This window comes from Petaurus breviceps, unplaced genomic scaffold (assembly GCF_028583685.1).
Source record: "Petaurus breviceps papuanus isolate PSGF00001 unplaced genomic scaffold, PetGlider_PUasm1.0 227, whole genome shotgun sequence".
Classification (NCBI taxonomy): domain Eukaryota; kingdom Metazoa; phylum Chordata; class Mammalia; order Diprotodontia; family Petauridae; genus Petaurus; species Petaurus breviceps.
Genome location: NW_027185896.1, coordinates 12,868,444 through 12,881,200, shown reverse-complemented (window position 1 = coordinate 12,881,200; position 12,757 = coordinate 12,868,444). Strand labels below are relative to the sequence as shown.

General features: G+C 40.2%; 1 protein-coding gene and 1 long non-coding RNA gene across 3 annotated transcripts in view; one reads left to right on the top strand and one right to left on the bottom strand.

Moving 5' to 3' along the window:
• LOC138167137 (uncharacterized) overlaps positions 1–12,757 on the bottom strand; it is a 58,341-nt gene that overhangs the window by 30,853 nt on the left and 14,731 nt on the right. The window lies entirely within an intron of this gene.
• Positions 1–12,757, top strand: part of CCDC13 (coiled-coil domain containing 13) — a 108,598-nt gene that overhangs the window by 82,050 nt on the left and 13,791 nt on the right. The window contains exon 13 of the mRNA XM_069095824.1: positions 7,910–8,064. Coding sequence (XP_068951925.1) covers positions 7,910–8,064 — 155 coding nt within the window. The remainder of the gene's footprint in view (positions 1–7,909; positions 8,065–12,757) is intronic.

Sequence of the window (12,757 nt, the reverse complement as noted above, 5' to 3'; positions counted from 1 at the left end):
GTTTCCAGCTGTCCAACCATTACATCCATACCTAGTCAGTTACCAGAGAGGGAAGCATCAACATCTGGGTTTTCAAAGGTGGGGGGCTCTCAATGGCTGCCCAGAGTCTTGTCTTTTCAAATCACACAACATTTCTCAAAGTGAGTCCCAAAGCAACACCTCACATCAGGGATTATATAGCCTTCTCCAGGCTCAGAGAATGTAACAACCCTCTTGACCCACTGCCCAACCACAAAGTATCTCCTGAAAAACAAGCCTCCCACCATAGGCTTCTACCACTTAACCTAGGGGCAGGGAAGGTCTTAAAAATTTACATTTCTATAACACCTAGCCATAGCAGTCATAGGCTATGTGTGTGGTAGGGGAGAGGAAGAGGCAGTTCTGGGGGTGGGGAAGTCAGCAACAATGGGCTGGTGAGCTGGCTCTCTGTTATTTTCTCATACTAAGATTGGTAAATTGGATATATGATAAGTTCTTTCCCTTTTCTTCTTGTCAGTGCTGTATTTGGGAGCATATTTTTGGTTTTATTGGGGTGGCGAACAAGGAAATACCCTAAGTTACCTCCTACTCTCCTATCTGCCCAGCATTCCTGCCTCCCTTTTCATTTAATTTCCTCAACACCACCCCCAACTGAACTAATTAAATACCCCAGATCCAATTTTCATTCCATTATGCCATATGAATAGTAACAAACTAACACATTTAGATGCTCACAGTACTTTCCTCCAGCAATTCTGTGAGCAAAGTAGTGCCAGTATTATCATCTCCATTTTATAGATAAGAAACTTGAGATTCAAAGGCTCGACTTTGGTGACACTCTTAGTAAGTAACCAAGCTGGGACCCAAACCCAAGACTCCAGACCCCAGTCTGGGGCTCTGTCCCCTTTACATTACACTGTCTTCATGGCAGGCTAGAAAGTTCAGTTGGACTCAGCTCCTCCTGCCACAGATCCCAGGATTGTGAGGATGAGAAAGATGTAACTGTCTCTGGGAGCTTTGGCCCCTTTGCTTTGGGAAGCAGAAGAACACAGAGGTTTCCTCCTGTCAGACTTTTCCTCATGTGATTTCATGTGAAATGGATTTCATCATGAGCCATGTGTTGTGGATCATTAGTATAATTTTTCAGTACTTTGGAGGATGCCTAACTTGTCCAGTATGGCTTCTCCCTCCACTGACACAGATCACATCCCTGCTTTGCTGTTTCATTTTTTGCCAGGGTCACAAAATGACATTGTCTCATGGCCAGTCCTTAAGCAAGCTTAAGGAGCTTAAGCAAAGTGCCCGGTACATACGTAGTAGGTGCTTAACAAAATGTCTATTGAATGAACTCATTTTGCTAGGCTTGTCCTCACAAGATGGACACCCAGCCCACTGCTCCAGTCTGGGCCTTGAATTCTCACAGGCACTGCTGGTGCTTGCATCCCGCTAGCATTGCTTTTAAAGCAGCATGGTGTGGTGGAGAGACCCTATCTCAGACCCTCACTATCTGGGTGACCATAAGCAGGGCAGTTTCCTTTTATGAGCCTTAGTTTCCTCATCTGTAAAACGTGGATAATTAGCCTTGCACTCTCTATCTCCCAGAGTTGTTATAAGGAAAATGATTTATGAATCACAAAACACAAAAATATATGACAAAATGTTGTCAGCCTATAGCACACATCGAGAAGATTATTTTCACTGGCATGAGAGCTAGTGGCTCCTGGCATGTGCTGAGCTGGCAGAGCCCAAGGCCAGATCTCATCACAGGTAGATTCCTGCTGTGACCTGACCAGGCAAGGCCCCTCCTTTGGCTCACATTGTTCCCTCAGGCAGACAAGACAAACAGGTCCCCAACAAGAATCTTTGCTCCCTTGGAAGGCATATGTGACCTTCTTTGCCCTTGTGGGTGCTGTTGCCACCCATCCTGAAAGTTGGGGACTTCCTTGTCCTTTCCTTGCATTCCCTCAATGACTTCAACACTAATCATAGCTGCCATTTCTCCGATGCTTTGACATTTATGAAGCACTTTCCTCACCTAAACCCTGGGATGATAAACATTGCAAATGCACAGATAAAGAAACTAAGGCTTATACCATGTAGAGGGACTTGTCTGTGGTCACAACACTGGCCAGGATTTTAACTCAGGACTCAGCTCCCAACCCAGTGTACTTTCTGATACACTATGCTGTGACTGGCACATACACCCCTTGAAGGGATGGTACAGAAGGGACTGGGTTCTTGACATGCCTCTATGTAAAGAAGCAACTTCGCCTTGAGTCATTGCTGACAGAAGTGGCTTAAGTCACTGGGGCTTGCTGGGGGATAGATTTGTGCTCTCCCTGCCCCTTGGCTGGTTCTGTGTTCACTGTCAGTTCAAAATACTGATTGAACCTCTTGTTGGTGCAGACCCTTGCTTCAGATACTCTGGGGAGTAGAAGGGAAATAGAGGTCTGCTCTTGCTCTCAAGAAGCTTGAGGTATAGGGGCAGCCAGGTGGCACAGTGAATAGAGCACCTGACTTGGAGTCAGAAGGACCTGAGTTCAAATTTGGCTTCAGACACCTGACACTAGCTGTGTGACCTTGGGCAAGTCATTTAACCCCAAATGCCCTGCCTTCCCCCCTCCAAAAGAGAAAAAAAAAAAGAAACTTGAGGTATAGTTGAAGAGAGAGGAAAAAAGAAACTTGAGGTATAGTTGAAGAGAAAGGATGTATACAGAAAAACACTAGAAATACTTTTGTAAAATTCAAATCACAAACTGAATCATAAAATCCAAGGTCGTAGAAATTGTAAGGGACCTCAGGGAGCACATATTCCATTCCCTATCCAAATAGGGAATCTTTCCAATAGCATCTCTAGCAATTGGTCATCCAACCTCTATTCAGATACCTTCAGTTATGGTGATCTCATTCCATAGATGCCCCATTCCCTGTTTGGATAGCTCTGATTCTTAGTTAAGGTTTTCTTCTTATTGAGCCAAAATTTGCCTTCAATAACTTCCTCCTATTATTTATTCCTAGTCCAATCTTCTGAGGCTGATCAGAACAAGTGTGATATCAGTATAATTGATAGCCTTTCAAACAGTCTCCTCATCTTCCTGGTTTTCTTCCTCTAGACAATTTGCCAATAAATACTTTTGATGATGGTTGTGATGGGGGGGAAATGTAGAGTCACGGAATGATCAGAGTCAGGTAGAATGATCAAGAAAAGCTTCCTGAAGGAGGTGAGTTTGGGAGGAAGTAAAAGAGACATGGAGGGGACATGAAGCATTCTGGATGGAGGAATAGAGTGAACAGAGATGGAGTGTATGTTGGGACAGGGTAATACATGGCAAATAGATTCATTTTTCTGGAGCTGAAGGTCCATGTAGAGGCATCATGAGAAATGAGAATTAATTGGTAGAGACTTTGAAAGTTTGATTAATTTCATCCTCAACACTCCTGAAGAGTGTTGGTTTCATCCATATGGGGTGTTCTCTCCATCTGTGGATTTTGATCCCTACATACTATTCATTCATTAAGCAAATATTTATTAATGTGCAGATTCCTATGCCAGGCACTGGAAGATGACACAAATTCTAGATTTTTATATACTTAATGTCTTTATCAAGTTTGGAATTTAGTGGGAGTGAAAAGATATACCCACAAATAACCATAATATACATCAGAAACATGTGGAAAAGTGCTATATGAGGTCCTAGAAGGAAAACCACACCAATAAGAGGCTCAGGGAAGGCTTCCTGGAGGAGGAGCATGGAGGTTAGTCTTTGTTTTTATTTAATTAATTTTTTATTGATGTCTTAAGTGTGTTACATCATCATAATTATTCAAAGTATCCCACACTTCCCCCAACCAGAGAGTCATCCCATACAACAAATAGTATTTTTTAAAGAGGAAAAAAATGGGGGCAGCTAGGTGGCATAGTGGATAGAGCACCAGACTTAAAGTCAGGAGGACCTGAGTTCAAATCCAGCCTCAGACACTTGCCACATAACTAGCTGTGTGACCTTGGGTAAGTCACTTAATCCCAATTGCCTTGCCTCCCTCCCTCAAAAAAAAAAAAACTTCATCCACTAATGTAGATCAGTGATCTCTTACCCCAATTGCTTAAAAAAAAAATCAGTATAACTCATCAAGACATTGAAAAAGTTCAAAAACATGTGAAATGTGTAACACCTAACTCCCACCTCCATGAAAAGGTGAGCTGAGGGTGTCCTGAATTAGTCTTTAGTGAGTAAAGACATAGAGGTGGGAAAGGGCAGGGTGTAAGATAGTTTCAGGTGTCAGCATGATGTATAAATGGAAATACCCCATAGATAATTTGTAAATACAGGACTAGAACAAGGGTTCTTAGCCTGTCTTTGTGTCATAGACCCCCTTTGGCAGTGTTTGGTGAAGTTTATGGACCTCTCCTCAGAACCATGATTTTTTTTTAAATAATAATTTATTTTTTCCGATGACATGTAAAGACAATTTTTAACATTCATTTTTTGTAGGATCTTGAGTTCCAAATTTTCTCCCTTCCCCTTCCCCCACCCCTCCCTAAGATGGTAAGCAATTTGCTATAGGTTGTATATGTGCAATCATATAAAACATATTTCTATATTAGTCATGTTGTGAAAGAAAAAGCAGAGCAAAAGAAAAAACAAACAAAAATGAAGTGAAAACAGTATGCTTTGATCTACATTCATACTGCATCAGTTCTTTCTCTGGATGTGAATAACATTTTCCATCATGAATCTTTTGGAATTGTCTTGGATCATTGTATTGCTGAGAATAGTTAAGTCAATCATAGTTAATCATTGCACAATGTTGCTGTTACTGTGTACAATAGAATCATGTTTTCAAATGAATAAAATAAAATACATACGTTTACAAAAGAAATAAATTATATTGAAATAAGGATTTTTTTTTCCATGCAAGTTTAAACTAATCATAGACGTCCGTTTAAGATCTCCTGGACTGGAGAGGATAAATGAATATAGGTAGAGTGGATGAGCAGCCTGGGTATCAAGAACTTTCCTTCCTTAATACTACTGTCATTTGTAATGAAAAAGAAAGTCTCAAACCAATGCTTCATAGGTACACACTTAGTCATTGGGGCCTAGGACCAGATATTCCAAACTGATTCCTGTTGTGACCTGATTAGGCTTGGCTGTATCCCTGGTTAATTCCTACTACCCACAGAAAAACAAGATGAACAGATCCACGACATAGGATCCCTGTTGTACCAAAACATAGCACTAACAACCTTAAGAGTCTGAATCTCAGAGAAAGAAATGAGAGGGAGATACACCAGCTCACTCATAAAGATGTGCTGGCCAGACCACCATGACGGCAGAAGCTCTCCAGGTGTTATGACTCTGCCGCAATCTCTGTGTAAATGATTCCCCTCAGGTGTGTTATATGTTGACTTTGGTTTTTCCAAAACCAAAATATTTGCTCTCTAGATTTTCTGGTACCTAACATAGATCTTCTTTTAACCACTGACACTGGCAAAGGATCGCAGAACAGCCAATAGCACGTGTAACTTTGTAGTTTACCTTTATTTTTAAATAATGATTTATTTATTGATATTACATTCTTTTAAAAGAAGTTTGAATTTTCTCCTTTGCTCCATCCCCTTCCCTACCCATTGAGACAGCAAATAATATGATAGCCCTTATGCATGTGAAGTCATGCAAAACATTTTTATATTAGCTACATTGCCCCAAAAAGCAAGAAAAATAACACAAGTGAAAAACAAAGAAAACTTCAGTTTTCTCTGAGTTCATCAGTTTTCTCTCTGGAGGTGAATAGAATTAATTTATCTTTCTTTGAAAGAAAGGATGAGTATTTGTCTTATAAGTTAGTACCAATGGTGTCCAAAATTTTCATCTTGAGTTTTGTTGCCATTCAAAGTGGTATTCACGTAAATGATTGCAGTAAATTGTAGCAATATTGATTTATAGCTCTCTTTCTCAGTTTTATCTCTTCCTTATTTGAGAATCAGGACTAGTTTTATCTCAAAGAAAGGGCTTGGCAGATTATCTTTTTTTACCTCTATTTTCAAAAACAGTTTATATAGCATAAGGATTTTTTTATTGTTGTTACTTAGTTGTTTCACAGAATACATTTTTAAATCCATCTGGTTCTAAAGATTTTTTTCTTCCATAAGAGTTCACTTATGGAGTGTTTGATTTTATTTTTATATAACTGGTTTTTAAGTTATCTTCTTAATGTTTTGCTAATTATAGTATTTTCCATTTTTGTAAATGTTCATCCATATCACTTAAATTTTCAGTTTTGTTGACATGATTTGGTATCATAATTTCTGGTGATTTTCTTTATTTCCTTCATTTGTTATGAATTCTGTCTTTAAATTTTTTTTGCTTTGTTTGACTTCTCTCTTTTAGGAAATTAACTAATTATGTATAAATTTTCTTTGTTTTTTAAAAAGGAATCAGCTTTTTGTTTTAGTAGTTCAATTCTTTTTTTAATGTTCATTTTGTTTAAGTTGGCTTTCTCACTTTTGCTTTTTAAAAAAATCTTTTTGTATCTATTTTGGGATTAGTTGCTTTGAAGTTTAAATTGAATTAATTTTTAAAAATTTTTGTTTCTATAATTTAGTCTTTGACTCACTTATTTAGAATGTCATTTTTAGGGTACAGTTAAGTATTCATCTTTTGCTCATATTTCCTTTACCGACGGCAATTTTTCACATTATGATCAATAGAGGATATGTTTAACTTTTTATCTTTCTACATTTGTCCATGAGTTCTTTGTGCCTTTGCATGTGATCAGCTTTTTATCTGAGAAATACATATATTCTCCAACGTACCCATTCAAAAGTCTCTATAGCTCTAACAAATCAAAATTTTCCAACATTTTCTTTGTGTCTATAATTTTCTTCTTGTTTGTCTTGTTGGATTTATTGAACTTTGAGAGAGGGCATGTAGGACATGTACTAGGAAACACAAATAGTGGAGGATGTAATGAGGAATAATGTGAAAAGAGGGTTGTAAAATCAGGGTGTTACTAGATTGTAAAGAAGCTTGAGAGCCAGTCTAAGGAGACTGGATTTTATTCAGTGAGAAATGGAGATTTTTTGAGTAGAGAAGTGGCAATCTGATTAGAGCAATGCTGCTGGGGAAGTTCATCCCTCCTTGCTCCCTTTCCCTAGGTATTTTGGGAAGCATTTGTGAGTAATCTGAATAGCTGTAGCAGCTGTGCCCAGAGGGAATTGTGGTAGACTGTGATAACTGGGGAGAGTGAAAGGTTACCCATTCTTAGTCCTGTATTTACTGTTTGTGAGTATTATAGTCCTAAATGCCATCATCTCTTCTGAACTTCTAGACACATAATAGGTACTTCTAATGCAGGTAGGAGCTGTACCACCCTGGTACTGGAGGAGAAATGGTAAGGAAAAACAATCTGTTCCAAGTTAAATAGAGGATGGAGGCAGGGAAAAATTTTCAGCCGTCCAGTGTAATGAGGTTCTGGTGTACGTAGTGGGACTAGAGAAAGAAGATGGGGATGTAAGAGATATTGCTCAAAGAAGTTTTTTTTTAATGTTACCTTTTGTAGCTGCATCACCAAAAGTTTGTGTCCAAATATCTGCTATGCCTTAGAGTCCTGTGCTTGACACTGAGGAACAAGACTAATTCCTAGTTGTACAACCTTGGCCAGTTCTGTGACTTGCCCTCTGTAAGCCTCAGGTTCCTCTTCTATAAAACAAGGCAAATGGACCCAATAATCTCCAAAGTCCCTTCCAGCTCCAGATCTGAGGATCCTGATGAACAATGAGTGTGATTAGCTAGCAAGTGAGATGCCCCCATGAGGAAGCCTTAGAGAATAAAATGCCTTAAGAGAAGCAATAGCCATAGCTGACAGAGGACATTCTCTAAGGGAGATTTGAGAAAATAAATTTAGGTCACTTCTGTTTGTGTGTCAGAGTTGATGAAGGGAACAACAAACTTCTGGAGACTGACAAGAAACTCCAGGAGGAGCGGCACAGATGTGTAGTTTTGGAGCAGCAGCTGGAAAAAACCCAAATGGATGCAGGCAAGCCCACAACTTCCCAGAAGTCAACAGCAAGGACCAAAGCAGGTAAGAAGTGTGAATCAGTAACCAAGAAGTCACATGGTCAGAGACAGGCTATGGGAGGGATATTATTGTGGTTAGGTCTGTTTCCTATGTTTGAGTTCCTTAGGAAGAAATAGAAGAATTTTCCTAAAAATTATAGCAATCCCAGGTGGGATGGTTGGCCACAGGAGATCATGAAGTCCCCATCAGAAAAGGTTTTCAAGCACAGGCTGAATGGGCACTTGTTTGGGATATTTGCAAGGTCATTCCAGTTCAGATATGAGCAGGAGGAGATGGTCTCTGAACTTCCTTCCAACTCCAAGGTTCTAAGAGTCTATGATAATTTACTTATAAAATGGCAATCTTGGAAAAATTAATTCCCTTCCATAAGAAAGGGTTTTTTGTGTTTGTTTTCCTAGTTGTCACATCTGGAACAACTGGGGTTGTCTCTAGAGATAATAAAAATAACTTGTATTTCTTTCTATAGCACTTTAAGGTATTTCCTCACCACAGTCCCGGGAGGTAGGTAAAGCAAGTATTCTGTTATTTGACAGATGAGGAAACGAAAGCAAAGTGACTCCTTAAGGGTCATGTAGCAGGGGAGTCCTCCTCTTGCCCCTGAAGGTCTCACAGTAGAGGCTATATGACCACTTCTCAGAGTGTCCTAGAGGAGACTCCTGTTCAGATACAGAATTGGAGTAGATGTTCTCTTGAGGTCCCTTCTCTCTGAAGACTTCTGTTACTAAAGTAATACCTTTATTAACAGAGAGAGGGCATTGCAAAGACCCTTTGTTGATCAACATTTTATTACTAGAAATAGAAATACTGTAGGGGCCCAGGGGTACAGACAAGATGTAGGGTCCTTGTGTGACCCACCACAGTCGGGTGCTCTCTTCTCCCCTCCAGGTATGCCAGGGCTTAATGGTACGGTTAAAATAGCACTGTGTGTGGAATCAGAGGATCTAGGTTTGAATCCTGGCTCTGACCACAGCTTGTAGTGTTGACTCTGAACAAGTCATTGGACCCTTTGTCTGGACCACATTTTACTCATCTGTAAAAGGGACAAAAAGGAACAGCTGATCTCAAGCTCTGGTCCTACCAGGGCTAAAAGTTGCAGAGAAAATCAGTATGATGAGGGCTTAGAAAAGGTCATCGGGTCTCAGCAGTTAAGTTTTTTGGACACCTTGTGAAGAGTGGATTTGGCCAAGACCTGTCTGGGAAGCAAGATTTAGCAATGATTAGGAAGTGAAAGCAATGCGTGTAGACCTTTTTTTTAAAGAGATTTTTTGTTATAAAAAGGGTGGGGGGGAGCACAACAAGCCAAGGAATGATAGGATTAGGTGAAGGGTTTTTTTGGAGTATGAGCATCTGAGATGCAACCAGTTGATATGAAGAGATTTCCATTCTACTATGCTTCCTTTTCTGTATGAATTGGATGCTGGCAGTGGGAGTATCATACCCAGAAACAGTAAAAAATGTAGGAATGAGGACTGGTAACAAGTTTTCTCTTCCCCCTGTTAGAGCCCCTTCTCATTGAGTGCTGCAGAGCCAGGAGGCCTGGTGAACACTTGTGTCATACACCATGAAATTTAGATCTGGAAGGGACCCCAGAGATCATCTCCTTAAACCCCCTCATTTTATGGATGAGGAAGCTGAGGTCCACAGTGGTTCAGAGATTTGGTCAAGATTATATTGGTAATAAATAGCACAGCTGTCCTTCAGGTCCAGCTGGCCTTGATTCCCAGTCCAATGCCCTTTCTATACCATGTTGCCAACTCAAGTACTAAGAACTGGTTTATGGAACTCCTTAAAATCCTGCTCACTCCCCAAGATCTGTTTGAAATTTCACCTAGCTGAAGGTGAAATGGAAAGAGGAATTAGAGGGTACATCACATTTTAAGGTCTGTCAGCATCCATGAAAAGCTATTGCTGGTGATGAAGTAATTAGACCCCCTGTAATTTATTACCACTGAAATATGATAATCTGCTGCTATAAATATGAAAGCTTCACTAACACGGTTAAAAAAAGAATTCACTGCAGAATGTTAACATTTTATTCCCTTGATCAGACTCTTTTATGGCTTATGGACTATAATCCTATAAATGCCTAATACCATGAAACTATTCACATCCCTGGAAAGAACTTCTCATTTTATGTTTAATTTAATGAATTAATAAAGCCCTAAAACAGAGGGTGTTACTCAGGATAAAGTATTGATTTGCTAATAAATCACCAGCAGAGATTTTGTTGTTCTCCTAATAAGTCTTGTAGACCCAGATTAGGGACATAAAACTTAAAGCGGGAAGGGACTTTAGAACCCAGAACTCAGAATATTGGAACTGGGAGGGACTTTAGAGGTCATCTAGTGCCAGGGGTCCATGGAGAGATTTCAGCAGGTCTGTGAATTTGGATGGGATAAAAATTACATCTTTATTTTTACTAACCTCTAACTCAGGAGTTCTTAACCTGTGTGTGTGTGTGTGTGTGTATGTGTGACCCCTCTGGCATTCTGGAGAAACCTACAATCCCTTCTCAGAATCGTTTAAATTCATAGAACAGAATACATAGGATTATAAAAGATATCAATTATATATTTAAATAGAGTTATCAAAATGTTTTTAAAAATTCATGGCTGCTTCAGATCAATCCATGGACATCTTGGGGTTCTGTGGAACCCAGGTTAAGAACCCTTGCTCTAACTGAAATTTAGTATTTCCTTCAATTTTAAGTTAAAAATAAACCTTATTCTGGGGCAGCTAGGTGGCACAGTGAATAGAGCACCGGCCCTGGAGTCAGGAGGACCTGAATTCAAATCCGGCCTCAGACACTTAACACAAAAAAACTAGCTGTGTGACCTTGGGCAAATCACTTAACCTCAGTTGCCCCCTTCCCCTCTCCAAAAAGCAAAATATAGTAATGATAAAAGAATAAACCTTATTCTGTGAAGGGTTCCATAGGCTTCCCCAGACTTCCCAAGGTGTCTGAAACACACCAAAAAAGGCCAAGGAGTCCTGATCTAGTCCAAACTCCTCATTATATAGATGAAGAAAATGAGGTTCAAGAGAAGGAAAAGGATTTGTTGTAGCCCACATTACCATTTGAATGAATTAGTGTTCTTACTCTATGACAATGCCTTTCTTCTTTTGATTGCATTCTCCTATCTCAACTATTGATCTACAACAGTCCTCCCTATCCGGGGACATGGCTTACCTTTTAGAATCACTGAAACCTTGGTAGAGAGCATGACTAGTCCCCCACATTGTTGGACTAGTCTTTCAGTTTTCACAGCCTTCTTTTGTGTGGGGATGGGGTGGAGAGGGAGGAGAGGGCAGACAACCGACTCTGTGTGAAAACAAGCCCTGGGGATCTCTTGCATTTATTGATCATTACACCCATCTGGCCTCCACTCAAGTCCTCTGCACTGTCTTATTATGTCAAGGAGGTACCTAGGAGTCTTGAAAGCCATTTCTGACAGGTCCTTCCTAGCAAGAAAAACTCAGGGATTCAGACCTAGTGATACAGTCTTTTACCTTTTAGGTAGGTCCAGCCTACTTAAATTAAGGGTGGATAGACTCTTCAAAAGAGGGTTCGCCACTGGTTTAGTAACTTTTTTGGCCATGGCAAAACATCCCATCAACAAGTCAGCCAGTCAACAAGTATTTATTAATCATTTATTATTATGTGCAAGGGATGGAAGGCAGTGGGCTGCCTTGGTGAGGGAGTAGTCACTGAGTCATGCAAAGATCGTGTTTTCAAGACATCTCGTAAAGCAAATGCTTCCCCACCTTCAATTGTGATCCTTCCAAGTTCCCAAACTAGAGTTAATGCAAGGTTGCCTCAGTGGAGTCACTGCTACAACCATGTCCATGAGTTGTCAGTCTCATCAATGGCAGCCTATATACTGCCACAAGATTGGGCAATATTCTGCCTGTTGGCAGACAGACACACAAACACACACAGATACACAGACACAGACATACACAGACACAGACACACACAGATAGACAGACACACACACACAGACACACAGACACAGACACAGACACACAGACACACACACACACACACACACACACACACACACACACACCCTGAGGGACTAGAGTTGGGAGGGAAGGTTTTTTTGCTCCTCAACTCAGTTTTCCATCTGCAGGTCTAAGCTTCCTGTCCCTTTGGTCTTTCTTGGACTTTTATACATTCTCTTTTTCAAGTCACTTTTGGTGTTGTGGAAAGGGTTTTAGATGCGAGTCAAGAGACATGAGTCTGAATCCTGCCTCTAACATTCACTAGCTGCCTTACCCATAACAATTTCATTTTTCTTAGAGAGTGCTGGACATGGACTCAGGAAGATCTGAGTTCAAATCTGGCCACAGACACTTAATGTGACCCTGGGCAAGTCACTTAATCCTATTGGCCTCAGTTTCCTCATCTATAAAATGAACTGGAGAAGTAAATGGCAAACCACTCCAGAATCTTTGCCAAGAAAATTCCAAATGGGGTCATGAAGAGTTAGACACAACTGAAATGATAGCAATTTAACAATGATTTAGTGGCTGTGTGACCCTGAGTGAGTTACTTAAACTGTTTGCCTCAGAGTGATGATAAAGTGTAAGAAAGACTAGAAAGGTGTGGCTGGGGCAGGGGGGGGGGTCCTAGGTTAGGGAGGACTTTGAACATCAAATAGAATTGTTATATTTGATCCAGGAGGTGATAGGG